Source organism: Lissotriton vulgaris, chromosome 6 (assembly GCF_964263255.1).
Source record: "Lissotriton vulgaris chromosome 6, aLisVul1.2, whole genome shotgun sequence".
NCBI classification, from domain to species: domain Eukaryota; kingdom Metazoa; phylum Chordata; class Amphibia; order Caudata; family Salamandridae; genus Lissotriton; species Lissotriton vulgaris.
Genome location: NC_141694.1, coordinates 1,593,805,527 through 1,593,831,961, shown reverse-complemented (window position 1 = coordinate 1,593,831,961; position 26,435 = coordinate 1,593,805,527). Strand labels below are relative to the sequence as shown.

Genomic DNA, 26,435 nt, shown 5'->3' with positions numbered 1-26,435 from the left:
AAACCCTGCAAATAAACTTCATCAGTATGAAGCGAGAGAAACCATAGAGCACTTATCTTAAGTTCCTGCCCATTAATTTGTTCTCCTATGCTTTATTTCCCACCCGTCTTTGCAAACTTTATCACCAACAATGTTTACATTTCACTGTTGTCCATTGAATCTTCAGGATGTTCAGCTGGTTCCCAGGAAATGTACTGAGACCATCCTTGTAAGAGTTTCAAGACTTATCACTGTTTTGGACTTGTCCTCTTTGTGCATGCTGGAGGAACCACGTGGGTGGTGGACTTTACCATTGTTTAGAGGCCCAAATACGAACTAATAGAGGGGTCAAAAGGAAAGGTATTAATTTAATTTCAAAATGATTTCACTGTATACCACCTATCTCTACTCTAATCCCATTTACTTAGAAAGACTCTTCATGCATTAGCATTTAGTATACAACTAATTTTAGTTTCAGCAAAGCAGATGCTTCGCACGTAAGTTTCCAAGCGGCCATTTTAGATGCTATTGTGAAGAAGCAGAAATTTGCCTCCAAGCGTAAAGACGTAATTCTACGTAGATGCAGTTGACGCATGCGCAATATAGTTTCCCGCGTTCGCAGCCATTTTAAGTCACACTTGGGTTACTTGTTAGTAAAACACATAGGCAAGCTTCCTCTATCTACAAATATCTGAAATGTGGTGCATATTGGTATCAAAATACATTGTTAATACTTCGTTACTGGTTTATGTGAGAGGATTGCGTCTGTGCAAGTCTGTTATACGAGTCCTTGCTCCATCAGTACCATGGGAAAAGTAGTTCTTGTTTATATTTTACATGGCTACTGTTCAATAAAGTGGAGAAAAGAAGGCGTAAACCTCGCCTCCAGTCCTGACATAGAATTCTATTTTGCCAGATGCTAATATATTGTTTTGTATGAACTTTCAAGCATTAAAATGTTTTAATTTGTGTAGAGCCCAGGTTCCTCACCCAGCACCCTACCTCAAAGAGCTTGGTGGTCAAAGCCTGCACTTACAGGATCAATACCTGTGCATTCCCTACCACTCCACCAGAAAGGAAATCCAAAAGCCTGGATAGCTTTGTTGAGAGGATTTTTTCTTCCACCTTAATACTGAGGCCGATAGGTCCACACTGTGTGGGATTCATTTGCACAAGTACTGCCCATGTTCTCGGAGGAGGCCATGCTATAGCTGACTAGCGAGATCCAGCAAAGTTCACCTACACATGTGGTCTTCACACGACTAACTTGCTGGGTAGAACAATTTCTTAATCAATGGCACCAAGATTTCACACCTGACTGAAAACCACTGGTTTTCCAGTGACGGTCAAAGCTTCGCTCATTGAAATGCCCTTTGATGGCTCTTGCCTATTTGGTGGGAAGGGAGACTCAGCGCTTTAAGGACAGCAGAGCTACAGCCAAGTCCCTGGTCCTATCCATGGCCACTCACCATCCCCAGCTCGCCTTTTACACCTCTGTGACTACTGTAGGGCATACCAGCTGCATCCCTTTCTGCCTAACCACCAAGGCCAACAGGCTTCTCAGCCTTTTCCTGGTCGTGGATGCAGTTCCCACCGACTACATGGGACCCACTGCCAGAGGTCAGGTCAGTCATCCACCCCTTTGCAGCTGCATCCTCCAAACCCCTTTCGTTTATCCTTATACCAGTACAGGCACTTAGCGTGAGGCGGGATCCACCATCATCTGCCACACTGGCAGTCCATAATATCAGACAGGTAGGTTTTGCAAATAGTCCAGAGGGGCTAACTCATCCGCTTTCTGGAAATCCCCCCCCCCCACCTATTCCACCCACTTATGACCTGTTGTCAGAAGACCATCTCTCCTTGCTCCGTCAGGAAGTGTTGACCCGGGAGGGTGCTAGACTCAGACATAGTCATGGTTGCTATTCCAGCTGTTTTCTGGTGCCCAAAAAGGTTGGAAGGCTCTGTCCTATTCTAAAACTGAGCATTTTTAATTGCTTCACTGAAAAAGGAGAAGTTCAAGATGCTTACCTTAGCACAGCTTCTTTCTGCCCAAGACTCTGGAGACTGGATGGTAGCTTTGGACTCTCACAATGTATTTTTTCCATCCCCGTACTGCCCACCCACTGGCGCTACCTGCAGTTCATGTTGGGATAAGAGCACTTTCAGTTTCTCTTGCTCGCCTTTGGCCTCACCAGCGCCCCTTGGGTTTTTTCCTAGGTGATGGAAGTAGTTGCAGTGCATCTGCGGAGGTCAGGTTTTCAATTTTTCCTCTACCTTGACAAATGGCTGTTGAAGATGGGCTTGCCCCAGGCAGTCTTCTCCCACCTCCAGATTCCAGGACACCTCCATCATTCACTGGGGTTTATTATCAACGTGCCAAAATCGCACCTGAATCCCTCTCAGACTCTCTCTTTCGTCGGTGCCGTTAAGGACACTGTGCAGTTTTGGGCCTAACCTACAAACGACAAGTACAGGACAAACTGTGATACTGATGTTTCAGCTTCTATCCTGGATTTCGGTGAGAGTGACTTTCGGCATATGATGGGCTTCACAGGTACCTGAAGTTACTTTGGGCACAGCATCAGGGGAATCTCTCCGGCCTGGTTCAGATCTCAGAGGGAAATGCAAAAGACCTGCAGTGGTAGCTGACAATCCGCAGTTGGGTCAGTGGCAGAACCTTCTCCCTTCCCCAACCGGAGCGGACTGTAGTGACAGATGTGCCACTCCTGGGCTGGGGTGCCGATCTGGGAGAAGTGGAGATCAGAGGACTCTGGTTTCTGTCGGAATCTGGACTGTACACCATTGTTGAAAAATGGCCCTTTCTGCTGGGCCACCCATAAACCTTTTGCCTTCTTCTCCACTTTTTCTGACCTCAGTTTTGTTGACTCTGAGCACTGTAGCACTGCTAACCTGTGCTAAAATGCATGTCCTCTCTCCTCTAAAGATTGTAACATTGACTCATACCTAACTGGCATATTTATTTTTACTTATAAGTCATTTGTAAAGTGTATCTGCATGTGTCTGGGCCTGTAAATTAAATGCTGCTAGTGAGCCTGCAGAACTGATTGTGCCACCCACTTAAGTGGCCATCAAACAGTGTCTCAGGCCTGCCATTTCAGAGCCTGTGTGTGCAGTTTAAAGTGCCATGTCAACCTGGCAAAATAAACCTTCTGCCTAAAGCTTCCCTTGTTTGACTTATACATCACTTCTAAGGTAGGTCCTGGGCAACCTAGAGGGGAAGGGTGCACTGTATTTAAAAGGCAGGACATGAACTTTCAAGTTTTACGTGCCCTGGTAGTGAAAAACGTTGTCTTTTTTTACTACTGCCAGGCCTATATCTCCCATAGGATGACATTGGGATTACTGTATTACAATTTAAAAGTACTATTTTCAAATTGGAAAATATAACTGGATCAGGTTTAGTGTCTCTAGAATCCTAATTTAAAATCCTAACTTCAGGTGAAGTCGGATTTGAAATTGCAATTCTGAAAATTCTGTTTTTAAAAAGTTGGCATTTTCCTATTTTAGCCATTTGGTGCCTGCTGTCTGTCTCTGATCTCTTCTTGGGTGGGTGACAGCTGGGCTTTGTGTATTTCCCCTTAACAGCCACACATAATGGGAACTTAGGTGTGAATTGATGGGCTACCCTGGCAGGATGGAAGGGAGGAGCTGGGTATAGCTTCACTTACACCTGAGTAGGCTGTGCCCTGTCCACACACATACCCACCTGTAGTGATTCTGGAGCCAGGGCTGACAGGATGACATCTGTGCACTTCAAAGGCATGTCTTTGAAGTTTCCCCCACTACAGAGGCACCACTGGATAGAAGTACTGGACCTCAGACACCACCACTTCAGTACACTTCTGAACCTGTGAAGACTCTGCCAGGAAGAAGGACTGCTGTGCTGCTGAAAGGACTGCCACTCTGCTGGACTGATGTTTTGCTGTTTTGCTGAAGTCCTGCCTTGTTGTGCTGACCTGCTGCCCTCTTCAGTTGGTTAGGTAAATGGACCTGCATCGCTTTAACCTTGAGTTACTACAAAGGCTAGTTGGCTGCCCTCTTGATCTGAAGTCTCAGGGCCATAAAAGACTTCCAACCAACCTGCTTCTGCACCTAGACTCTGCCAGCTGTGGGTATATCCTGCCAAGTGGTGCCTCCCCAATCCTGGATCCTTTGAAGTGCGCCTAAGGTATTTCACCAGCAGAATCAACACATCTGCTGAGCGACGCATCCTGGAGCAGAACCAACTCACCTCGGCTGGAAGGCACATCTTCTAGCACAACTAATGCATTTCGGCTGTTGTGCGGATTGGACCTGTTGCAAAAGAGTCACCTCGCTGTTGCATTCCGCTTCTTGGGATGACTCTTCGCCTTTGGAACCGCCACTGTGCCATGCTTTTCCCGGCACAAGCTCCTCGAATCCCTCATCAACGGCAGCCTCCATGACTACGCCGAACCTCGCGGAGCATACTGGAGCCCAGATAGAGGGTAGGGTGAGGGAGTAACCATCCCTGAACTGGTGGGAGGTAAAATGGAAGTAGGGTGCAAGACACCCTGGGTTACTGCCTCCTACTCTGTGGCACCTCAGAGGACAAAGCAACCTCAGAAGCCCATAGGGAACTTCTTGCCAGCCCCAAGGCTGAAAGAGAGGCATAACCAATATCCCCATTTAGAGACTCCACCTAGAAGTGGATGGTCTGGCTCCTAACACTGACAGGTGTCATTGGCCTCTGTTGAATACTGTCCTTATGGACCGAATTTTCCCCTTGGGTTGGGGACAGAAGCCAGACCCAAAGGGCGTAATGGGCCACATCACTTTACTGGCCAAGGGGGTACTCTCTGCCTATTGTGATTCATCTGTAAGCAAGTGAAGATTAGATGCTGCTCAGATATAGTTCACAGATGAGAAGGGTTCCCCGTGTGACAGTTCAGTGTCTCTGGAGGGTATAGACCGACCGTCTGAGTTCATAGAGACTAAGGAACCAATTTAAATCTTGGCAGACAGGTTACTCTGTCACAACAGTGACAGATATCCCATCCTCCAAAATATAAATCCCCTTCTATCCTATGGAATTTATATTTCAAAGGACGGGACATCTGTCACTGTCACTTTTGTGACAGAGTAACCTATCCGCCAAGAACTAATTCAGGCCCTTAGAACTGACAAGTGCCCCTTCCATAGACTCCCATTGTCCACATTCTTTTGCCTAAACAGGAAAATCCATCAAGGTTTTGGTTAGTCTACCCTGGCTTTAGGCTGGGTAGGGTTGTGTTGGAAAATGGCCATTTCTGCAGGGTAACCCCAACCTTTTTGCCTTCCTCCCCACTTTTTCCGACCTAGTTTTTGTTGACCTTAGAACTCTGAGAATTTTACCACTGCTAATCAGTGCTCAAGTGCCCGTGCTGTCTCTTCTAAACATAGTAACATTGGCTCATACCCAATTGGCATATTTCATTTACTTCTAAGCAGGGCCACTGGAATTATGCGCAGGGAAAGAGCCAAATTAGGCAGCAGGGTTGAGTAAAGTATGCAGCAAGAAAAGGCAAATTAAGCGGCTTAATGCAGCACATTTTATAATGGCATTACTTCATTTTTATAATGCTTTTTGCACTTTTTACAACGTTTCCAACGATGAAATGCAGGATTATAGTTTTATTTTGCCCACTGTGGAGCTTTTCAGTGGTGTCACAGAATTGACAAAATACAGCTTTCAGCAAGTACAGAGGGTAAATCAGTCAATTGATTACATTAACAGCTGGTGACACACGCCTAATAAAGTTCATCAGAATAGTTAGTAAGTTAAAGCATTGAGCGGTCCACATAAATTCCATAAGGGGTTCAGCTACCCACATCTTTGCAGTAGAGGTGAAACAATTCCATTATATGAGAACAAAACACTAGAAACAATTGAAGCCTGCAGCATCAGATCACGGCACCTCCCCTGCGCCAACCCATACTGTCCAATGAAGTATCTAACTATGGAAGGTGAAATACATCCTAAGTGGGCCATGCAGGAGGAAAGATAGATCAGCGTGGTGAGCCACTAGTTATTGTGCGCAACAACCAACCATTGCGCTGCCCCCATTTTCTTAAGGGTGGGGACCACTCCCATCATTCTCCTGTGTGAGAGTAAGGAGATCTGTCAGTATGGTGTCCCAGTTGGAGGCCACAGGGTATTTGCGCAAGCCCAGAGCATCCTCCCTGTGCAACATTACACTCTCCGTCTGCGCCCACACAAGGAAATTCTGCATCCAAGCCTCGAGGTCTGGCAGCTACCACCTTCAGGTGATTTTGCCGCAAGTAAGCCGTAATCGAGGAATCTAGTGAGCCCAAATCGAGGTATCTAGGGGTTGGCCTTGTCGTCTTGGCCCTGGGGAATCAACCCAGTATTCTTGCTTCCCACATATGCAATGCGGGCGTTCTACACAAGCCGATAGCTGGGTCGTACCACTTTGCTCATAAGTATGAAATGAAGGGCAAGACCACAGCTTCAGAAGCAGGTCTGTATCTACCAGGGCACATTGGGGGAGACATTTACTGCAAGGTATATAATAGCGGTTCTTATTGGCAGGGGTAAGGCGGGCCCTGTGTGCAATATAAAACTGTATTAGGCGGAACCTCATACTGTGCAGTATATTAGTGGGTCTCTCTAGGATTACAGTCCACTGCCTGCCTGTGCAGGGACTGGTAAGGTCGCCCTCCCAGTGGGAAAAAACAAACGAGGACCACCATGTTAATCAGGGCAAGCCAGCCCATCACCGATATCGGTAATGTCTGCTACAAAGCCATTTGGGAACTGATAGACCTGGCTGCATGCGTGAGGTTGCCATCAAACCGATCCTCAGGTGAATTATAAATGTGAATGCCCAAGTACCAGAATGGGGGAATAAGCATGATTTTGCTAAGTTGACTCTGAGGCCATTATGTTATGGATGTCTCTAAGGTACAGTAGCCGATCATCTGCATAAAGAGATATGACATGTTGACCATCATCCAATGGTATGCCCCAGGTCTCCCTCTGTCGCCGGAGGTTGGCAGCTAGCAGTTATATCTAAAGTGAAAAGAGTAAGGGGGAGAATAGGCAACCCTGCGGGTACCCCTGCCTATTGATATTGGTCCAGAGATGGAGGGGTCAGTTTTGACTCTAATCAAATGGTGTGTGTACAATATTTGCACTAAGCGCAACAAATAGGATCCAATTCCATGCCATTTTGCAGTGCCTTAAGCAGAAAAGGTCCCTCCAAAGAGTTGATGGCCTTTTCGAGGTTCAGTTCATGGCATCCTGCTTGAGGCCCATGCTGTGGTGAATATTTCATGATGTGGAAGATACCCCTGAGATTCAAGGAGGTGCTTCGTGCTGGAGGAAACCAGTTTTAGTATGGGTGGACCAGCGTTGGCAGTTGGGGCGCTAATTGAGTTGCAAGGATTTTAGTCAGGACTGTACAGTCTGTATTAAGCAATGCCAGTGGCCTGTACGGCCCCAGTTCAATGAGATCCTTGTCGGGTTTGGGGAGGGAGACGAGCAGAGCCTCTCACTGGGACACAGTTAAGGTAGAAGCAGAGAGGTCTTTCTCCTACAGGAGTTTCAGCTTGGGAGCAACTAGTTGAGAATAGGCGTTTATAGTATTCGCAGGTAAGCTGTTGGGACCCAGGGTCCTACCGGTGGCATTCGCACAAATACTTTCCTGTATTTCGAACTGTGTGGTAGAGTCATCCTGCTCTGTTTGCTGTGCAAGCTTGATTCGAGGCAGCAAGATTGTGTAAAAGAATGTATTAAGTTCAGCAGGCTCAGTGATTGCCTGATAAAGTATGTATAATGTCGCGTGAGCTCGTCGTGTATTTTGTTCTGGGTATAAAGTAAAGCGTCAATGGTAGAGATGCAGCATGCTTACGGGCTGAGTGGGCCATGTAATTGAGCAAAGCAGTCTCTCAAGCAGGGATGCACGCTCTTCGTGCTTGTTTGCTAATTGGTGTGCCTCATTCTGTTTGCGTCTGGCTTTGGTTTCGATATGGAGAAGTGTACAATGGATGCGAGTAAGGTTGCCTTTAAAGTGCCTACGCATATTCTTCTGCTTATCCATGCAATGTCCACACATAGTGACCTTGAACGCATCCCACTCGAAGTAGTGTGGATGCAGTGCAATCTTTATGGTCAAAATATTGAATTATGGTGGTACCTGGGGATGTCCCGAAAGGAGGGTCCTCCAGCTTCCCCGGCTGCAGTTGTGAAGTGGGAATGGCGGGGTATTGGTATCCCATGCCAACTGTAAGTATTGCGGGTTGTGGTCAGAGTGGGTCCGATCCAAATAGTTAGTTTTTATTACTGATGGCAACATTCTGATTGATACTTTTGCCTGTGGATTCCTCACCTTTTGAATATCCCCTGGGCCAGCATTTTCCGGAAATTCTTTCCTAGCTCTTCCACGTCGACAAGAACGTCATAATAGCACGGCTCTGCTCGCAACTCCGTCATCGGAGCCATAAGAAGACCTCGTCGGCGTGCTTACGCCACTTCCCTTTTTTCCGCGCCGTCCATGCGTAACGGGTTTTCTAAGGACTCTCCATTTTCTAAAGGGATTACTTTGTTTCCTTGAAGATTTCTAATGGCTACATCTAGAAAGTCCGGATTTAAGCCCTGCAGGGAGTATGGCTGTCATATGTCGATCACTGATACCCATGATGATTGCCTTTGTTGCATGTATTCTGATCACGACGTCGATGAATGTAGAAGCTGCAGGAAGTTGAATCCGAAAGCCCTAAAAAAATGTGAGGCTAAACTCTTAATGCTCCGCAGGTTTTAGATCAGCCTCAGGTGATTCCTGTTCAGGAAGGTACGGATCCAAGACCTCCTTTTCCTGCTCCTGGAACAGCCAGTACGCATTTTTTAAATGCGATGTTTGCCAGGGCTTCTAATCCTTCTGGTGTGCCTTCGGGCCCCTTGGGACCTTTGGCCTTTAATTTGAGTATACCTCACCAGTATACCCAGGCGCCCTTTGTGCCATTCTTGTTGATGACTCCGACTTGGCATTTTCTGGTACCCAGGTCTTCCACTCCGGGTCCTCGGACTCCTTCGACTGTCTAGTCGGTGCTGCCTCCGATTCGAACGACGCCGAGATTTGAAGCAGAAAGCCCTCCATCGACGCCGATGCCTTCGTCACCGGCGCCGAGTCTAGCACTGCCAACACCGATTCTGAAGCAGCGCTCTAGAAGGGATGCGCAGAGGCTTCTTGAAGAGGAGGAATATAGACAGGAACAGGAGGAAGGATAGATTGTTGAATCTGTGGACAAGTTTGAAGGCTTACAGGAGGCCAGTGGATTGGATACTTCTCTTGAGTATGATCGCTCATCCCCAAAGGCTGGGGTATTACAGAATGTTGCTCCTTATCATGTCGTAATAAGGAAGTCAGCTGAGTTGCTTGTTCTGCAGTTACCTTCAGCTGAGGTGAAATCTAACATCCTGACTGAGGTTCTAAACACATCTTCTGCAGTTTCCGAACCTCTTCTACCCTTCAATGAGGCTGTAACATAGTCTATTTTAGAAGTCTGGCAAAAACCCTTGTCTGCTCTTGCAGTTTCCCGGTCCATTGCAAGAAACCGTTATTAAAAAAATCAAGCTTGGACCCCTCTGATTCTAAAAACTATCAACCTATTGCATGCCTTCCTTTTCCCTCAAAAATATTCGAAAAAATCATGAATCATCAGCTGGCCAAATACATTGACCAGAATAATCTTCTTGATGATACTCAATTCGGTTTTAGGAAAGGCCATGGGACCGAAACTGCCCTTATAAAGGCAGCAGACGAGGTCAGAGTGATCATGGATCAAGGAGGCGCAGCAGTCCTGATATTATTGGACTTGTCTGCGGCTTTCGACACGGTCGATCATAACATCTTGATCGACCGTGTTGGAAGGATCGGCATTCAGGACAAGGCCAAATCACTGCTAACCTCCTTTCTTTCTGGCCGGGAGCAGTCAGTCAAACTGGGTGACTTCATCTCCCCTATCTTTACCTTGCCGTGTGGTGTTCCTCAGAGATCCTCGCTAAGTCCGACGCTATTCAACATCTATGTGTCGGACTTGGCGCGGGTTATTAAATCCTACGGTATAGGTTTAACATCCTTTGCTGATGATACCCAGTTGGTACTGGCTGTTCATAACAATGGAAGAGCGGTTGCAGCCAACTTCCAAGACGGTATGATGGCCATCAGCTCTTGGATGGACGACAATTGTTTAAAATTAAATTCAGACAAGACGGAGGTCATGATATTCGGTAGCTTGACCCCGTCTTGGTCCCCAGCATGGTGGCCCTCAGACTTAGGCCTCCCCCCGACACCGGTGAATAAAGTCAGGAACCTAGGTGTTCCATTTGATAATAAACTGTCATTTGTAAGCCATGCCAACGCGGTAGTCTCTGCATCTTTTTACACTCTGAGGATGATTAAGAAATTATTGCCGTTTCTCCCAGCCAGCGCAGGCAAAACCCTGATGTCAACCTTGGTTTTATCTAAGGTTGACTACTGTAACGGTTTACTATTAAATGCCCAAGCACAAGTTCTGAATAAGCTACAACTTATCCAAAACTCTGCTGCCAGAATTCTAATCCACACCCCAGAATTCTCGTCGATCATTCGACAACTGCACTGGCTTCCGGTCCGGAGCCGCACAAAATTTAAGGCCCTATCTATCACCTATAAGGCCAGGAACGGCACAGGTCCAGAGTTTTTAAAGCAAGCCTTCTCTGTTGATACGCCCAAAAGAGCGTTGCGCTCTTCCTCTGCCAATCTGCTACCAATTTCCCGCACTAAAAAAGTGAACTGGGGGTATAGACGCTTCACGGTCGCTGCCTCTAGGCTGTGGAACACTCTCCCCCTCCATATAAAATTTTGCCCTTCTCTCATGATCTTCCGGAGACAATTAAAAACTTGGCTCTTTAACCAGTAAGTCCTGATTTCCACGCACTTGATCTGAACAGCGCCGAGACACCTTAGGGTATTTGTTGCGCTTAACAAATTGCATAAATAAATAAATAAATAAATAAATCAGGTACAGACCTGCTCCTGGGGATCTGGCTTTTCTGTCTTCACATCCGTCACCTGAAAGCTTGATGGTCCAGGCTTCTTGCTTGAAGCAATCTTCTGGGTTATTTTCTACTATACCAGGTGATAGGGATTCTAAAAAAAAATTAGCAAGCGGCAAATAAGGTATTTTCGTTTGTGCGCATAGCACTAAAGTCCACTAATGCTACCTGTCTACTTGAGAGGTATATCCTTGATTTGATGGACTCAGTAAAGCAGTTAGCTCCAAAGTTGCCTGAAGATGACCGGAAAAATTTCATGGATTTCGTTTCTGATTCTCAGGCTGAGGCCCGTCAATTGATGCAATCGGGTCTAGACACTGCTGACTCTGTGGCTCGTGTAATGGGGTCTTCTGTAACTACAAGAAGACAAGCTTGGCTCAGGTCGTCCGGATTTTCTCCTGATGTTCAGGCAACTCAGCTGGATTTGCCCTTTGATGGGTCGAGACTGTTTGACACTAAAGCTGACTCTTCCTTGCACCGCTTTAAGGATAGCAGAGCGACAGCAAGATCTCTGGGCCTTCAAACGCAATCTAGAGGATACGGCTTCAAGCAGTATCGTGGATTTGTAAGGGCTGCTTCCTTTTGTGGCCGTCAACAATCTCAACAGAGCCAACAGCAGAATCTTTTGTACAAATGGTACAGGGGTAAAAATAGAGGACGTCTTAGGGGAGCTGTCCTCCGCCTCCTCCTCCTATTCTTCCCCCCGCCACCGTTGGTGCATCAGGAAAGCAGTTCTAGATCCCCCATTTTAGAACATGTTGGTCCGGGTCAGGTGTCCCATTTTCTACAAGATTGGAAATAGATTACTTCAGAACATTGGGTTTTAAATCTTGTAGAGAATGGGATCGTCCTCCTGTTTTTGTAGTTTTCTCCTCCTTACCCTCCTCACCAGGGTTGGTGCTCAGAGGACCACTTACTGCTTTTGCAGCAGCAGGTTCGTACTGTGTTAAAGAAAGGTGCGATAGAGGTGGTTCCAGAGCAGGAGAGGGCTCAGCGGTGCTACTCCCGGTATTTCCTGACCCCTCAAAAAAAACGGTCGATTGAGGGCGATCTTGGACCGCAGGATTTTGAATCTTTACCTCAGGCAGGAAAAGTTCAAAATGTTGACCTCAGATCAGGTTCTTGCGCTGCAACAGGAAGACTGGATGGTGTCCATCGATCTGCAGGATGCGTATTTTCATCTTCCTATCCTGAAGTCGCATCGGAAGTATTTCCGGTTCACAGCGGGGTCGCAACACTACCAGTTTGCGCTTCTTCCGTTTGGTTTGACTTCCGCACTTTGGGTCTTTACAAAGGTGATGGCGGTGGTAGCGGCACATCTCAGAAGGTCAGGGGTTCCTATTTTCCCCTATCTGGACAACTGGTTGTTTCAAGCCAAGTCTCCGGAGTTGGTGTTGCGCCACTTGCAAGTAACAGCGCAACTGTTGTTCAAAATGGGTTTCTCAGTAAATGTACCCAAATCTCACCTGGTGCCTTCTCAGCGCAGCCTGTTCATAGGGGCAATACTGGTCACTAGTCTGTGTCGGGCATTTCCGCCTCCGCAAAGGATTCTCGACATTCAGGAGATGATTCCTTTATTTCACATTGAGCGGTTGTTCCAGTCCTGAAGGCTCTACGTCTGCTCGGTCTGTTCGCTTCCTGCATACTGTTGGTCAGTCATGCATGCTGGCATATGAGGGAACTCCAGTGGTACCTTCGCAGGCAGTGGTGTCAACACAATGGAGTTCTCGGGGAGAAGGTCAGAATCTCCAGAGACGCTGCAGCAGACTTGGTGGTGTGTGTAGGGCAACCTGTCTCGAGGAAAGCCCATTCAGCCTTCTCCGCTGGTGGCCACAGTGATCACGGATTCCTCCACTCTGGGGTGCTCATCTGGGGGATCTGGAGGTCAAGGATCTTTGGTCTCAAGAGGAAAGGTTGCTTCACATCAACCTTCTGAAATTGCGAGCAATACGTTTGGCACTAAAGGCTTTCCTTCCTTCCCTTCGCGGTCAGTCTGCCTCACAATGGAGAAAAGTGTAAGGTTCAAATCGGCCTGCCTGGCATACAAGGCGTTTCAGGGGGTAGGGTCCCAATTTCTAAAATCAAACCTCAAACAATACGATCTATCAAGAAAACTCAGATCAAGCAACGCAAAGCTGATCAAAACCCCCAGATTCAAACAGCTAAGATGGGGGAGGGAGAAGTTTCCTGCTGCACACAGGTAAGACCTGGAACCAAATTCACTATCAATAAAAAACAGCCCGTCACTGCTACTATTCCGGAGGGCCTTAAAAACCTGTCTCTTCTCGGCATAGTATAACTCCACCTTGGGCAGTCCTAGACTCTGCATCTGACTAAGTGCCAAGACGCCCTAGGGCATTTGTGCGCTCTATAATTTTTTTCATCAAATCATAAATCAAATCAAACTGCCAATGTTGGAGCCAGTTGTGCAGTGCTTGAGCAGTTGAGACCGCGGGCCCACTGGGAAATGGGGGGGGGCGGGCAAGGGGGGCGGGGCGGGCGGTCAAGTCCTGGCTCGATGACCCTGTTATAGTCACCTCCTATGAGCCACGAAGCCTGCTCTAGAATAAAAGTGTGCCAGACATCTTATTAAGGAAAAGAGTTTGTTCCGAGTTCGACCGAGCACAAAAACGTATCTGCTCTCTCCGTGTCAATATCAGTCTTGTCTGCTACAAAGGGGGTACCCTGCCTAACCCATATTAATGCCCTTCTAGTGTAGGTGGAAAGCTTGGTGGCAAACAGCTGACTACATCTGCGACTCTGGAGCCTAGTTGCCTCCGGAAGTGTTAATGTGTCTCCTGTAGGAGTGCAATGTAGGTGGAGCGTCGCCTAAGATGGAGCATGTGTGTAGGCTTATGGATGCCCCACATGTTCCATGTTAGAATATTAGTGAGGGCCATTCGTGTAGTGAAAGGGAGCAGCGCCGTAGACTGTCACAAAGCGGCCAGGAGCACAGCACAGCACACCACATAAACAGTGGCCAAGGTGCGTGGGTATGGGTCTGGAGTTGGACTCTGAACAACAAAAAAGAACACATTTGAACAATCAAAATTGAAAAACAAAAGCAGTAAATACAATCAGAGCAGAGGGACAATGTGTATCCTAACAAACTGTGTAGTTTGGTTCAGCTAGTGAAAGGGATGAAAGTATACCTGCTGGGGAGGCAGGGCAAAAGGAGCCCAGTAGTAGGTGTCCCAAATATTTTGAGTGAATAGGCATTAGAAGGATATATAGCGTAGCAATATTTGTGACACAGCAGATGAATACATGTTTAGCGCAACATTTTATGCCTTCAAAAAAGGGGGGGAATTGATTGCTGTACTTGTCTTTTCCCAGCTTCGGACATGCAGCAATGTAATGCAGGATCAGCTATAAGATAGTGAATATTATCAGTATCAGCAAGGGTTCATAAATGTGGCACAGAGTTCAGTTTAAATGATGCTATCCACTGTTTGTATGTTACATAGGAAGGTGTAGCAAAATCATCCTCAGAAGGCCAGTTACTTGAAGAACCATCTTCACTGCCAGATCTGGTAGGTCCATCGTCTAGGTCCAATGTCTGCGGCGTTTCTCTGATGGCCTCCCCCGTTTGTAAGGTCCTGCATTGATCTTTTACAATCTGTTCCCGATCAGAGACTTGTTTGGGTTGCGACAGCGGTGGCTCGATGACGTCACCTGAGAAACACTTGGAGCCTCCAGGTTTAGGAGCCGGCAAGGTAAGTCCTTTGACGGAAACCACCACTCCAAGTGGCCTCGGGGGTATCAAACCGCAGTGATTTTCCCTTTGCAAAAACTCGCAGGTGGGGAGGGAAAAGGAGCGACTACTTTAAGTTGAGTGTGTGCAACCAACGTTTCATGTCCAGGAAGGAGTTTCTCTGTCTCTGCACCGTTATAGTATAGTCCTTAAATAATATTATATTTTCATTCTCTACTGTGATGTCCGAGAGTGCCCGTGCTTAAAATAGAATGAAGTCTCTATCACCATAGTGTAGCAAATGGAACAGTAGAGGCCGGAGAATTGATCCAGGCAGGGAAGGCTGCCCCAGAATCCGGTGAGCACACCCTGTGGAGAACTGTGATAATGCCTCTGGTGGGATCAGTTGCCATATCCAGCTGTATGCAACAGCATCTTTCCCCTCCAATCCCTCCGGCAATCCTACCATGCAGTCGTTGTTTCTTCTGGAAAGTCCCTCTGCATCATCCGCTCTGCGTTCCAGAACGTTCACACTTTAAGCCAACGCCTGCATGGAGGTTTCCATCTCATGGATTTTAGGAGCGAGGTCAGCTAGGGTGCAGGCTTTGTTGGCTAGCTTGTGGTGATCTGCATGCAGTAATGTGAGGTCAGCCACCACATTGTCAAATTTATTTTCAAGGGACGTTCTTATCTGATCCAGGGAGGCTCCAAGCCATTCCACTGCCTCGAGTACTGCGTCTAGCTTGCTCCCCATGGAAGCAGAAGAATTAACACTTTCTGGCACATCTGGCCAGTCTTTCAGGGTGGGTGCGTTGGAGGATATGCCACCAGTGCCAGATTTCAAGTGACCCATGGCACTAGGCATGAAGGGTGTGTCTCTTGAAGTAGCGCCAACAGTTTAGCTACAGGGGCCCGCTTACCAGGGCCAGTTGACACCTCAGCAACGGCAGCACTATACTTAGTGCAGAGTATTTATAAATTTGCTACCTAGGATCGATTTGAAGTGAGCATCGGTCCAGCTGGTACCTGCATCAGTAGCAAGAGCGAGGGCATAAGGGCAGTACCTAATATAGGTGGGTTGCAAGGTATCCTAAATCCTTCTGGTACGTACAGTCAGAGTTCCTTGAGGCAATGCGTCATCTGGGGAGTGCTATTTTCCTTGCAAGAACTGAATTGAAGGGCCCGCTTGCATATGCTAGCGTATCCTAGGAGAGTGCAGCAGAACGAGCAACCCAGCGCCGTATACTCACTTAACATCAATGAGGGCAGTCAGGTGCTTCCAGGAGGCAGGGCAGGAGCAGATGAAAGTTGGAGTGATTCTAGCACAGGACAGGGAGTTGAGTGCGGCCCCAGAGCAGTCCACGGCCCACCATTCAATCCGGTACGACCCCAGCCCCCTCAGCGGTTGAGGTAAGATCCATAACAGGACTTCCCACTGCTGTGTGGGACATTGGGTAGGTGTGCTCCTCCAGGGGTCAATCTGGTTCTGGAACCAGGCTCGAGCCAAGAGCATGGCCCTGGACCCTCACCCCTACAGAGTCGCAGGCATGGAGCGGTGCGGGGAAGTCTGCAGGGGAAGGCGGTACACTGTTCCTGGCAGTGTGATTGTCCCAGCATGGTACTCCGGACGCAGGCTAGTCAAGCCCCAGTGCAGCAGGTATGGAAATATTGGAGGGCCCCAGTTCTGCTTGGGTGGAGAGGGGGCTAAAGGCCCCTGCAAGTCCAAATTAAATAGCAGGCCATGTGTAGGGGCAGGTGCGCAGACGCTCTCACCAACCACCCAAGCCTCCCTGTGCAACAGTCTTACCTGGCTGCACACAGCAGTCAGTGCGGTCAGCGAAGGGCCTCATAATACGACACGTACCCAGTAGTGCTGCCAAGTCAAGCGCCACGAGCCCACAGCAACATCAGTCCTGCAGGAAGGGCAGCTGGTTGAGCGTAAATCCCAGCGCCGGTGCCCAGTGGCATTCTCTGCTCAGCCGTGCTCCAGCAGCTCCTCCAGACAGGCCCAGGCCACACCCCCTATGGTGTGAGTCCACCTGGACCCAGCTATTAGGGCCACTGAGAGCGACCTGCACTAGGGCCCTGCACCTGTCTGGCAGCACAGCGGGCGGTCAGGTCAGTGTGCCTCACGGGTTCGGTGACCCACTGCGTCCGCTGTGCCTCCCTCAGGTAGCACGCCGCACCAGGCATAGGCCACAATCGCCAGCAGTGCATTTCCATCTGTTACCAGTTTATTCAGGCAGCTTGGCAATCAAGGGGTTGAGCCACAGCTCTTCAGTGCTAGAGTAGTGCATTCCGCTACGTATCCGTGTCGGATGATACGCGCATTAGCAGATAAATGACAGATAATCTGGGCTGCATGGCGGAACCTCGCTATAACACGTTCACACTCTTGGCAATGCAAGTCACGCCCTGTCATTTTTGCACTTGTTACCACTTCCTGGGCATTGCTTGCACATTATTAGCACCAGTCTAATACAAAAATATAGCAGTAAGCAACAGAATGGTGACCAGTCAAGCTTTACAAAGGGCCTTCCGCTAAGCTGCAACATGTGTTGCTGTGTTTTTAGTAGCTTTTGAATCGTTTGAGCCAGAAACAAAATTCGTTTTTTGTCAATATCTGCAGATTATGCAGCAGAAGATGGATTATGTGGAAAATGTGTAAACATGTAACAAATGCTGGGGGCCGAACAATTGCATAATTCCAGTGGCCCTTCTTACAAGTCTTTTGTAAAGTGGCACTACTTGTGTCCAGGACCTATAAATTAAATGTTACCAGTGTGCCTGCAGTACTGATTGTGCCACCCAGGTGTTTCTGCAGCAGAACCAATGCATCCCCTGCTGAGTGACGCATATTCGAGCAGAACCAATGCATCACCACTGTTGCATGGTTTAGACCTGTTGCACATGAGTTGCCTCGCCACTTCATCCCACATCCTGGGACTGAAGCGTTACTTTCAGAAACCACCACTACAAAATGCTTTTTCTGGCGCAAGATCCTTGCATCTCACGTCAGCGGCAGCCTAGACGAGGACACCAAACTTCTGCATCGCAGCTTCACCACTCATCATAACCGACACAATGTCTCCACTGCACTGCGCATCCTCAAACCTGGCATTCGCATTGCAAGCTATTCTACAGTATCCTCAACATCGACGCATCACGACCTCACACCTCAGTCTCGTTGCATCTGGGAACTGATGTATTGCCGCTGTTGTGCTATGCATTTTTGACGTGGATCCATACAAACGCTCTGCAACCAGGATTTAAGATACTTTAGTTCAGTGTGCATAACTTGATCCCTGTAGCCGGCCAGTGCTCCATTGTGTTGGGCATGAACTGTGACCTTGTCCTGACCTGGCGAGATCAGGTAGCCCCAGTATTGCTTTTTGCTTCCTGACACTATTATTCAGTGTAAACTTTAAAATTCTGTACCTCCAGTTCTACTTATTTGTTTTTTGTTGTTCTGTCCTTGTTTTATTTATTAAATTTATCTCTATTTTTCTAACCTGGTGTGGAAAATTTTAGAGTTGCCTGCCTCTTACCCTGACTAGGACTGTGGTTATTGTTTGACCTGAGCTTATAACGCAATCAGCAACCTGATTTTTAATCATCAACCTTCTGGAGCTCCGGACGATCCGGCTGGCATGAGAGCCTTTCTACCCTCCATCATGGGAAGGCTAGTACAAGTGTTCAGGTCAACACCACTGCAGTGTCAGCTGAAGATGCCTAGCGAATCACGATTGGTGTCTTCATTCGGAAGTGGTGCATGGTCAATTTCAGCAGTGGTGAGAGCCTTGGTTAGATCAGTTTGCCACCACTGAGAACACCAATGCCAGCAGTTCTGTGTGCTGGAGTTTCCAAGGCGGCTCACGCTCTGAGACCCTTTTCATTTCAAGTGAAGCACAGGCCTCCTGTACACCTGTTTGCCCGTACTATTTCTTCCCAGATTTCTTAAGAAAATCAGGAAGGACACGCTCTAGTCATCCTTGTGACTCCAGACTTTGCTCGGAGAGTTTGGTATCTGAGCTGTTGAGAATTGCACTCGGTCCTCCAATCAGGCTGGCCTTTCGGGAGGATCTTCTTTCTCAGCAGCAGGGGAGGATTCTCCACCTGAACCGGTCAATTCTCCATAGTTGGAGATTGAGCGATGACAGTTGAAAGCTTTCGATCTTCTGCCCGAAGTCTCCAAATTTATCTTGGCAGCCAGGTATACGCCTGCTGTTGGGACAAGTTTGTGACATGGTGAAACAGGTTGACCCTATTTCTGCTCCCCTTTCACAGGCCCTTCTATATATCCTACCTTTGCCCATCAGGGCTCTGCTTTGGGCACCTTAGATGGCTAATTTTTTAGCCCTCTCTCACTTTCTGTGGTTGCCTGATTAGATATCCCTCTTCAACTCCTCTGCTGTAGATAGGTTCTTGAAAGGTTTGCAACACATTTCCCCCTTCACCCTTCATAATGCCTAATTGGTACCTTAATCTAGTTCTAACTTTGTGACTGGCTGCTACTTATGGTGAGCAATAATTTTGGTTTCTGATCAGTTAGACATGGCCTTTCCGGCCCTGGTCGAGAACGTGTTGTACTGTTTGGGAGCGAAAGCCATGAACAGGCCTACTAAGTTACCTAAAGCCAAACCCACTGCGATCTTGCTTACCAAATGCACGGAAGTCTGCACTCATCCACAATGAGAACATTAGGTTTCGGAGATATGCTGTATTGTGTTCCAAGGTACTCTACATTCAAGACCTTTGATCTTATGGGGCCAGATATACGACTGTGGAAATAGCTCCTTGCGAATTGCAAGTTTTTTGCGCCTCGCAATTTGCGAGGCGCTATTTCCAATGTACAGCAGTGTATTTCACACTGTTAGCGATTACCAATGGGGTCGCAAATTGAGAGGCTTATAAATATTATTGAGCCCATCGCAATTTGCGACCCCATTGGGAATTGCAGGCCCTCCCAGAGATGGTGGCCTGCTTGGCTCAGCAGACCACAGTGTCTGGGACCGCTTTTAAATATTTGCAACTCGCAAAATAGAGTTTGTACATTCCCCATGCTGTTTTTGCACATGCAAACAGGTTTGCATACTCGTTTGCGCATGCAAAATAGTTGTACATCTGGCCCATAATCTCTACTTTGTCTTACCCAGTGCTATTCAATGAAGGGTACGCAATTGTGTTTATTAGATTTGAGTGCCTGGACATGGGGGAGATAAAGTAGCTAGAATTGGAAAGAAAAATGATTTCCAGATGGAATGTTGATGTTATTGATATCTCATACACATAATTCACTATTTTAACCTATTTTTGTAAACTTTTTTTTAGCATCTTTGGTTATTCCTACTGGTAGAAATGTTCATAACTTTTCTTCAGCCGAACTGGTATGTACCTTTAATTAAAATGTGTTTAATTTATGGAGCAAGACATAAGGGTCTGCTATCCGTTTTTGTTTGCCTTGAAGTTTGCATTACCTTAAATTTGTCTCTAATGTGTGCTGTTGTTTTTTATCACGATGTATGCAACTATTCATCTAACAAAGTTACAAAAATGTATACATATAAAAAAAAAATCTTGTCACATAGACACTTTAACATAAAACGTGTCTTGTGTCACAAATAAAATATATACATTTAAGTTCATAACTAACTATTTTGATAAGGAATTGCTTTTAATGTGCATGCAATAGAACTAATGTAAATGTAACTAAGTGTATGCAAAGCCAATATATAATTCAAAGACTGTGCTTTATATGAAGAAATAACTGCCACAAACTAAAACATGTTCATACCTTATCACTTGTTTTAAAAATCTATTTTTATTGTGCTTATAGTAGAATCAATAAAACATAAAAAACAAATTAAAATAGCAACGTAACCTATAAATCGCAAAACAAAGCAAAGGCAGTCCTACGATAATCAGCTCATCATCCTTGAGACACCTTGGAGTTTGACCATATATTTTATATAATCCCCCCAACAACATTGAATCCTACAGTATAGTGATATGTGCGTGTTTCAATTATGTAGTTATCTATACTTTGAACTTGTATTCTTTGTGTACAAAGTAGCAAAACATTAATTCCTTATGACATTTTAAACAACGTCTTATTTTATCTGTGACATATTCAGTTATATAAAGCCAGTGACTCCATAGAGCTAATATAATTAGCTGGCTGTACCTACAGGATTACCTCAATTTAAGAATTTAAGAAATAAAACTTGGTTAGGGCTGTTTTGGCCATTAAAACGGCATTGTCTGCATACAACAAAACAGGCAAGGGCCTGCCATTAACCTGTGGGAAGTCTGTTCCCTCATCCACTAAAACCTGTTCTAGTCGATTTATAATTAAAGTAAATAAAAAGGGGGCCAAGATGCATTCTTGATGGACAACCAGCAAAGTTTGAAACACTCTGTCCTACAGGAACCAGAGGAGTATCTGATGACCGCCTCAGTGTATGCTTGGAGATCCCTCAGGAAGATTTTATGTTCTGGTTAACCCCTATGTTCAGAATAATTCTCCACAATTCATCACAGTTAATCCGGTCAAAGTCTTAGGTTAAATCCATAAAAGCTAACTGGATAGAGACATTGCGGGCCACAATATAGTTATTCAAAATTATATAAAGATTTATGTATTGATCGACTATTGTTGTCCCTGTTCTAAAACCATAATGGATGTCAGACAGTAAACTGAGCAATGAATTGCTCTATCCAGTAGGGCTTCTCCCTAAAATCTTGACGATAGAAATGAGAAGGGAGATTGGCCTATAATATGAAGGGCTATCCCTGTCCCTATTTTTGAAGACTGGAATAATGACAGCAGCGGACCGTGAGGAAGAAGAGCTACCTTCACAGCTCCATTCAAAACATTAGTCACAACCGGCACCCAGGTAGCCACATCACTCTGATATACATCAGGCAGGATTCCATCGGGCCTGGTGCTTTACCTCTGAACAGACCCATAATACTCTTCTTGACTTCTTCCTGGGCAAAACGGGAAAAGCCTGCTAATGGCAGGCTTTTCTTGCTACTCATTGTTTCTGGGCCCCCACTATAAGGGAGAATAATAATACCCCAGAACTTGGCACTATTCTTCAGATATCCTGGGTCGAGCACATTCTCCCATATAGCATATCTAATCTAATTTTTGCATTGCTAAACTTCCCCTTTATAGTGACAACGGCAGAGATACCAAAGTAGCGACCCTTTGGGTTTTCTTAAGGGTACGTTTAAGTCCTCTAAGTGCAAATGAGCAACCCGTATCAAATCAATCTACGCCTGTATTAACACGAGAGCCCCCAGAGCGAGTAAGGAATTCAGTGACTATGCATGCAATTTGTGGAAATGCAGCTAAAGGCTTTCTAGGACAGGCTGACTCACTAAAACATCTTAGAAGCTCTTGCGGGAATTTAGTGAGAAGGGCATGGTGGAGATGATCAGGGGGACCTGCGACCAACGTATCCGCCTACCCGGACTAATGGATTTAATGGATCTACTAGGTTCTCCACTCCTCTGCTTTATCACCATTTGCCAGTTAAGCGAGATACAATTAAGATTGTGGTTACTATGAGGGCTACAATCTATGGTGTCCTTCAAAATGTGAGTAAAAATGAGGTGCGAGATAAAAATAAAATTGATAAAAGATGCTCACCCTCTACCTGTAAAGGTTTGGGCCAGCTCACCCCCATAGAATACTGTTTTATCCAAAGTAAAAACTAAGTCATACTTTCTAAGAAACAAGTTCAATAAATTCCCATGTGGACTGTGATTAAAGTGCTTTGGCAAAAAGCTGTGGAGAGGTTTTGAAGGCAAAATACGGAAGTCCTCCCATAGGTGACAATTAGAATCGCCTGCTAATGAAGCCCAAGCCCTCCATGTAATACCCTCCAGGGAACAGAGAAAAGAATCCAAGAGATGTATACTGCTAGTATCCTGCAGGGAGGTCTTAGCATTGTAAAAGCTTAACAACAGAGTGCTGGGCCCTTGCAAAAGAGAGAGAAAAGGCCTACAGGTTAGGGGACCCAGTATCAACAATCTACCCTGTGCCCTTGGTTTCTAGAGAGATAAAGACTTTCAGACCTCCCATTGCCTGATATGATATTCTCTAGCAAGAACAAAATAGGATTTAAATCTCTCCAATTGGCAACTGTCTAAAGTCAAAGTCTCCTGGAGAAATATCACCACGCAGTGCTTCACGTACTCCGACCAGTCAGAATCATTTAGCTTAACTCCAAGTCTTGCAACATTCCAGCTGATAAAATTAAGCTTTTTTTTAAACACATTTTATTGATCTTTTCCAGTAGAATCGTGACAGTTCAGTAGTACAGGTTAAAACATCTGTTACAAGTTCTGTAGCAAATTTCACTGTTAATAACCAGATTATTCCAGAAAGTCAGCTAAATTCAGAACTATAGCAGTAAACATCCCTCCCTCCCTGTTGAGTCACCTGCAATATATCTCGCATGAATGGTGGGAAACTATGTATGTAGCAATCCTCTAAGAGCTATGTGGAAGAGCAATGCAACGCAAAAACAGTGTGTACGTCTGTGGGGTCCCGATCATCTAGGAGCTCTAGGGGTATCTCACAGTTAGTGTGACTATGTTGGAGGGGTGTTTGTTATAGGACTTCTTCCTCCTCCTGTGGGGCCTCCAATTCTGGGTGTGCTAGGTCATGCAGGAAAGTCTCCCATGATGTGGTTATCTCTATGTTGCTCAGCCCTCTTTTGGCTTCGTTCATCAGTATTTGTCCCTCACAGCCTGGCCATTTCAGGAGTTCTTTTTTTCCGGGTGGTCACTCTGGGGGCCCCCCTCCGGTGATATCCAGCTCCTGATTATTTCGTGCTTCGCTAGTACGAATGCTAGGTCCTCAAATTTAATAGTGACTTTGGTTTTTGCTGTGTGGGTGTACCACCCTAACAAGCAATTGGCTGGTGAGTAAGGGATCTCCCTACTAATAACCTCACTCACTATATGTATTAATCTCTCCCAGAGCCAAGAACATGTGCAGGATATGCACTTGTGCTTCGCCACAGCGTGGGCAGGCTGCCTCGTCCGCATGAAAATATCTACATATGCGCTCAGAGGTCAGGGAGGCTGTATGGAAGACATAGTAATTTATTAACTTGACGCATGCATTTCTAGACACTCTTGGCATTCCGGCTAATATACTATCCCAGTCCTTCTCTGGAATCGGAGTGTTAAAGTACTCTTCCCACTGGAGACGATACTCCTCCAGTGGGTGCAGTCAGTCTGTGTGGAGTGCCCCTTACAGACAGGATGCCGCCTTAATAGTGCCAGCCCACAGGGCCATATAATGACAACTCAGATCTGGTGGGGACTCTACCGATCCCATCTTCCAGGGCTTATGCATTGAAGTTTAAGTGCTCTATGCAGAAATGTCCTTGGGGTAGCCCAAACTCAGTTCGGAGTTCCTCGAACAGCAATAGCTCAGTGTACCTATAGAGGTCACCCATCTCTTTCACCCTGCTTCCATCCAAGCTTCTAGGACCCGCCAACTGCCCTGTGTGGGAGTGCCTGTAGCATGTCTGGTGGAATGTCCGGAGAATGAGGAACTCAAACTCCCATCCTCTGCATCCCCCTATGCCAGCATCTGGCCTGCACCTGAAGCACATGGGGTCTTTCCCCATTGATTCGGTCTCCCTGAAGAATATTTGCATTAGATTGTGCAGTGGCGGCCTATCCGCACCGGGCTCTCCGCCTGCTCTCCCCTCAGAGCTATGCTTCGTATGAGCCACTGCAACTGTGCTGCTACATAGTAGAATTTGAAGTCCGGGGTCGCCAGACCACCCGCAGCTGCAGTACACTGCATTGTTGTAATGACAACCTTAGGGGGCCCGAGCCTCAAATAAAGGTTCGGATCTGGGAGTTCAGGTCCCTGAAAAAGGCTGCAGAGATCCACAGCGGAAGAGCATTAAAAAAGGAAAGCAGGTTGGGGAGTTCCACCTTCTTGAGGAGTGTAATCCTTCCAGCCATTGAGAGCGACAATGTCCCCCAAAAGTCCATAAACATTTTCAGTCCCCTCATGACCCTCTCTATATTGCCCCCATATAGATCTGACCGAGTATGGTAGTTCTGGACTCCCAGATACAGCAGGCAGCTAGGTCCCACTGCAGGCACTCGAGGTCTCTCGGAGGACGTCCCGTCTGCATCACCAGGAAGAGTTGAGACTTTCACAAGTTCACATTAAGCCCTGACATGAGCAGAGTCTCTCCAGCAGAGCCTGGGCTCCCCTCAAGTCCCCATCTCCCCCTTCTATGAACAACAGCAGATCGTCCACGTAAAGTGCTATATGATGTTAGGTTTTGCCGACTCTCAGTCCCCTATAGGAATGAGCTGATAAAATTAAACTTATTTAAGGACCGCAAAGAGTTTTCGCCCAGAAGAAATGTTCAACCCAGCTGTGAAATTGGAGCTTGGGTTGGATAGGATCCGTCAGTCACAGGAGTCCATAGACCCAAGTGGCGCAAATCTATTCAGAAAGTGGTTCCCGTGAAGGGAACCACTTTCTCCAAATTTCTACTTCCATGGCGTGATGTAGGCGCCGGACCCTGATTAGTTGGAGCCAAATTCGACCCATAGAAATACCCCAATGATGAGGTGCAGATAGATGATTTGGCAAACAGATTAACAGACCCAATAATGTGTGCAGCCACGTCTGCCAGAGAAAGCTTAATGATCACACAGTCCTCCATGAAAGGTTTCAGTCCACTTCTAATCCACTTCACCCGCCTGACCATATTAATCCAAGCACCAGGAAGTGTTCCCAGGGAGGTGTGTGCCTTCAACCAATGCATCACTTTTTTTTCAATTGCACAAACTTTTCTCCTGAATCATGGTTAAGGGGTGGGACATTCTTCAGTACCACAACGTAGGGAGTCGCCGCTGGGGGAAGATTAATAGTCACATTTTGCTGTTCATACCACTTACATGGTTCACTTAATATATCCTGCGGTATGGCAGGGGTAAGGGATTGCCTGAGGTGGAGGTTGAAGACCTCTGTCTTTTGCCTTATTTGAGGGGGGGTGGTAAGCCGGTTCCCTTCATTACCAAGATCCTGTTGCTGTCCAAGCACTATAACATCTCCATTTCTTACAGGCACTTGATGGAGAGCTAAGTCCCTAGGCATATCATAGCTACCTGTCCTCAAAGGAAACTTCCCCTCCAAGGTTGAGCCAGCGTGATTAGTGGTTTTGGCAGGGCACCTCTAGCGTTATTGATCAGCTGCTCAATCTGCTCCAAAAGCAGGAGGGCAGGCTCTTGGAGTTTTGTTATTAGACTTTCAATTTTGTGGTAGAACACATTCAATAAGCTTTGTAACCTGCAGGTTTCTTTGGCCTGGGACTGTTCATTCATTCGCTGACTAAAATCCTTACTCTGGATGTGTTACCCTGATACATTGTTTTCGTAAGCCTGGGATTGCCATTACAGGTCCCTGAGGGTACATCCTGAACAGGGTTGAAACCTTGGTATTTGATCCAGGTTTAGAGGTGATAAAATCATTGGGACCCACTGGACAAATGCTGCCTCGTGCATGAGCATGGGAATCCAATTCTTCTACAGTCACAATCTCCTCCGTGAGCACACCAACTGCAGAGGACAAGTATGTTAAGATAGACGACTTACCCACATTGTCCTAGGAACAAAACCTTCCCTAGC

General features: G+C 46.6%; 1 protein-coding gene across 1 annotated transcript in view; it reads left to right on the top strand.

Moving 5' to 3' along the window:
• GTF2A1L (general transcription factor IIA subunit 1 like) overlaps window positions 1-26,435 on the top strand; it is an 871,572-nt gene that overhangs the window by 180,587 nt on the left and 664,550 nt on the right. Inside the window, exon 3 of the mRNA XM_086927762.1 lies at window positions 20,085-20,140. Coding sequence (XP_086783888.1) covers window positions 20,085-20,140 — 56 coding nt within the window. The remainder of the gene's footprint in view (window positions 1-20,084; window positions 20,141-26,435) is intronic.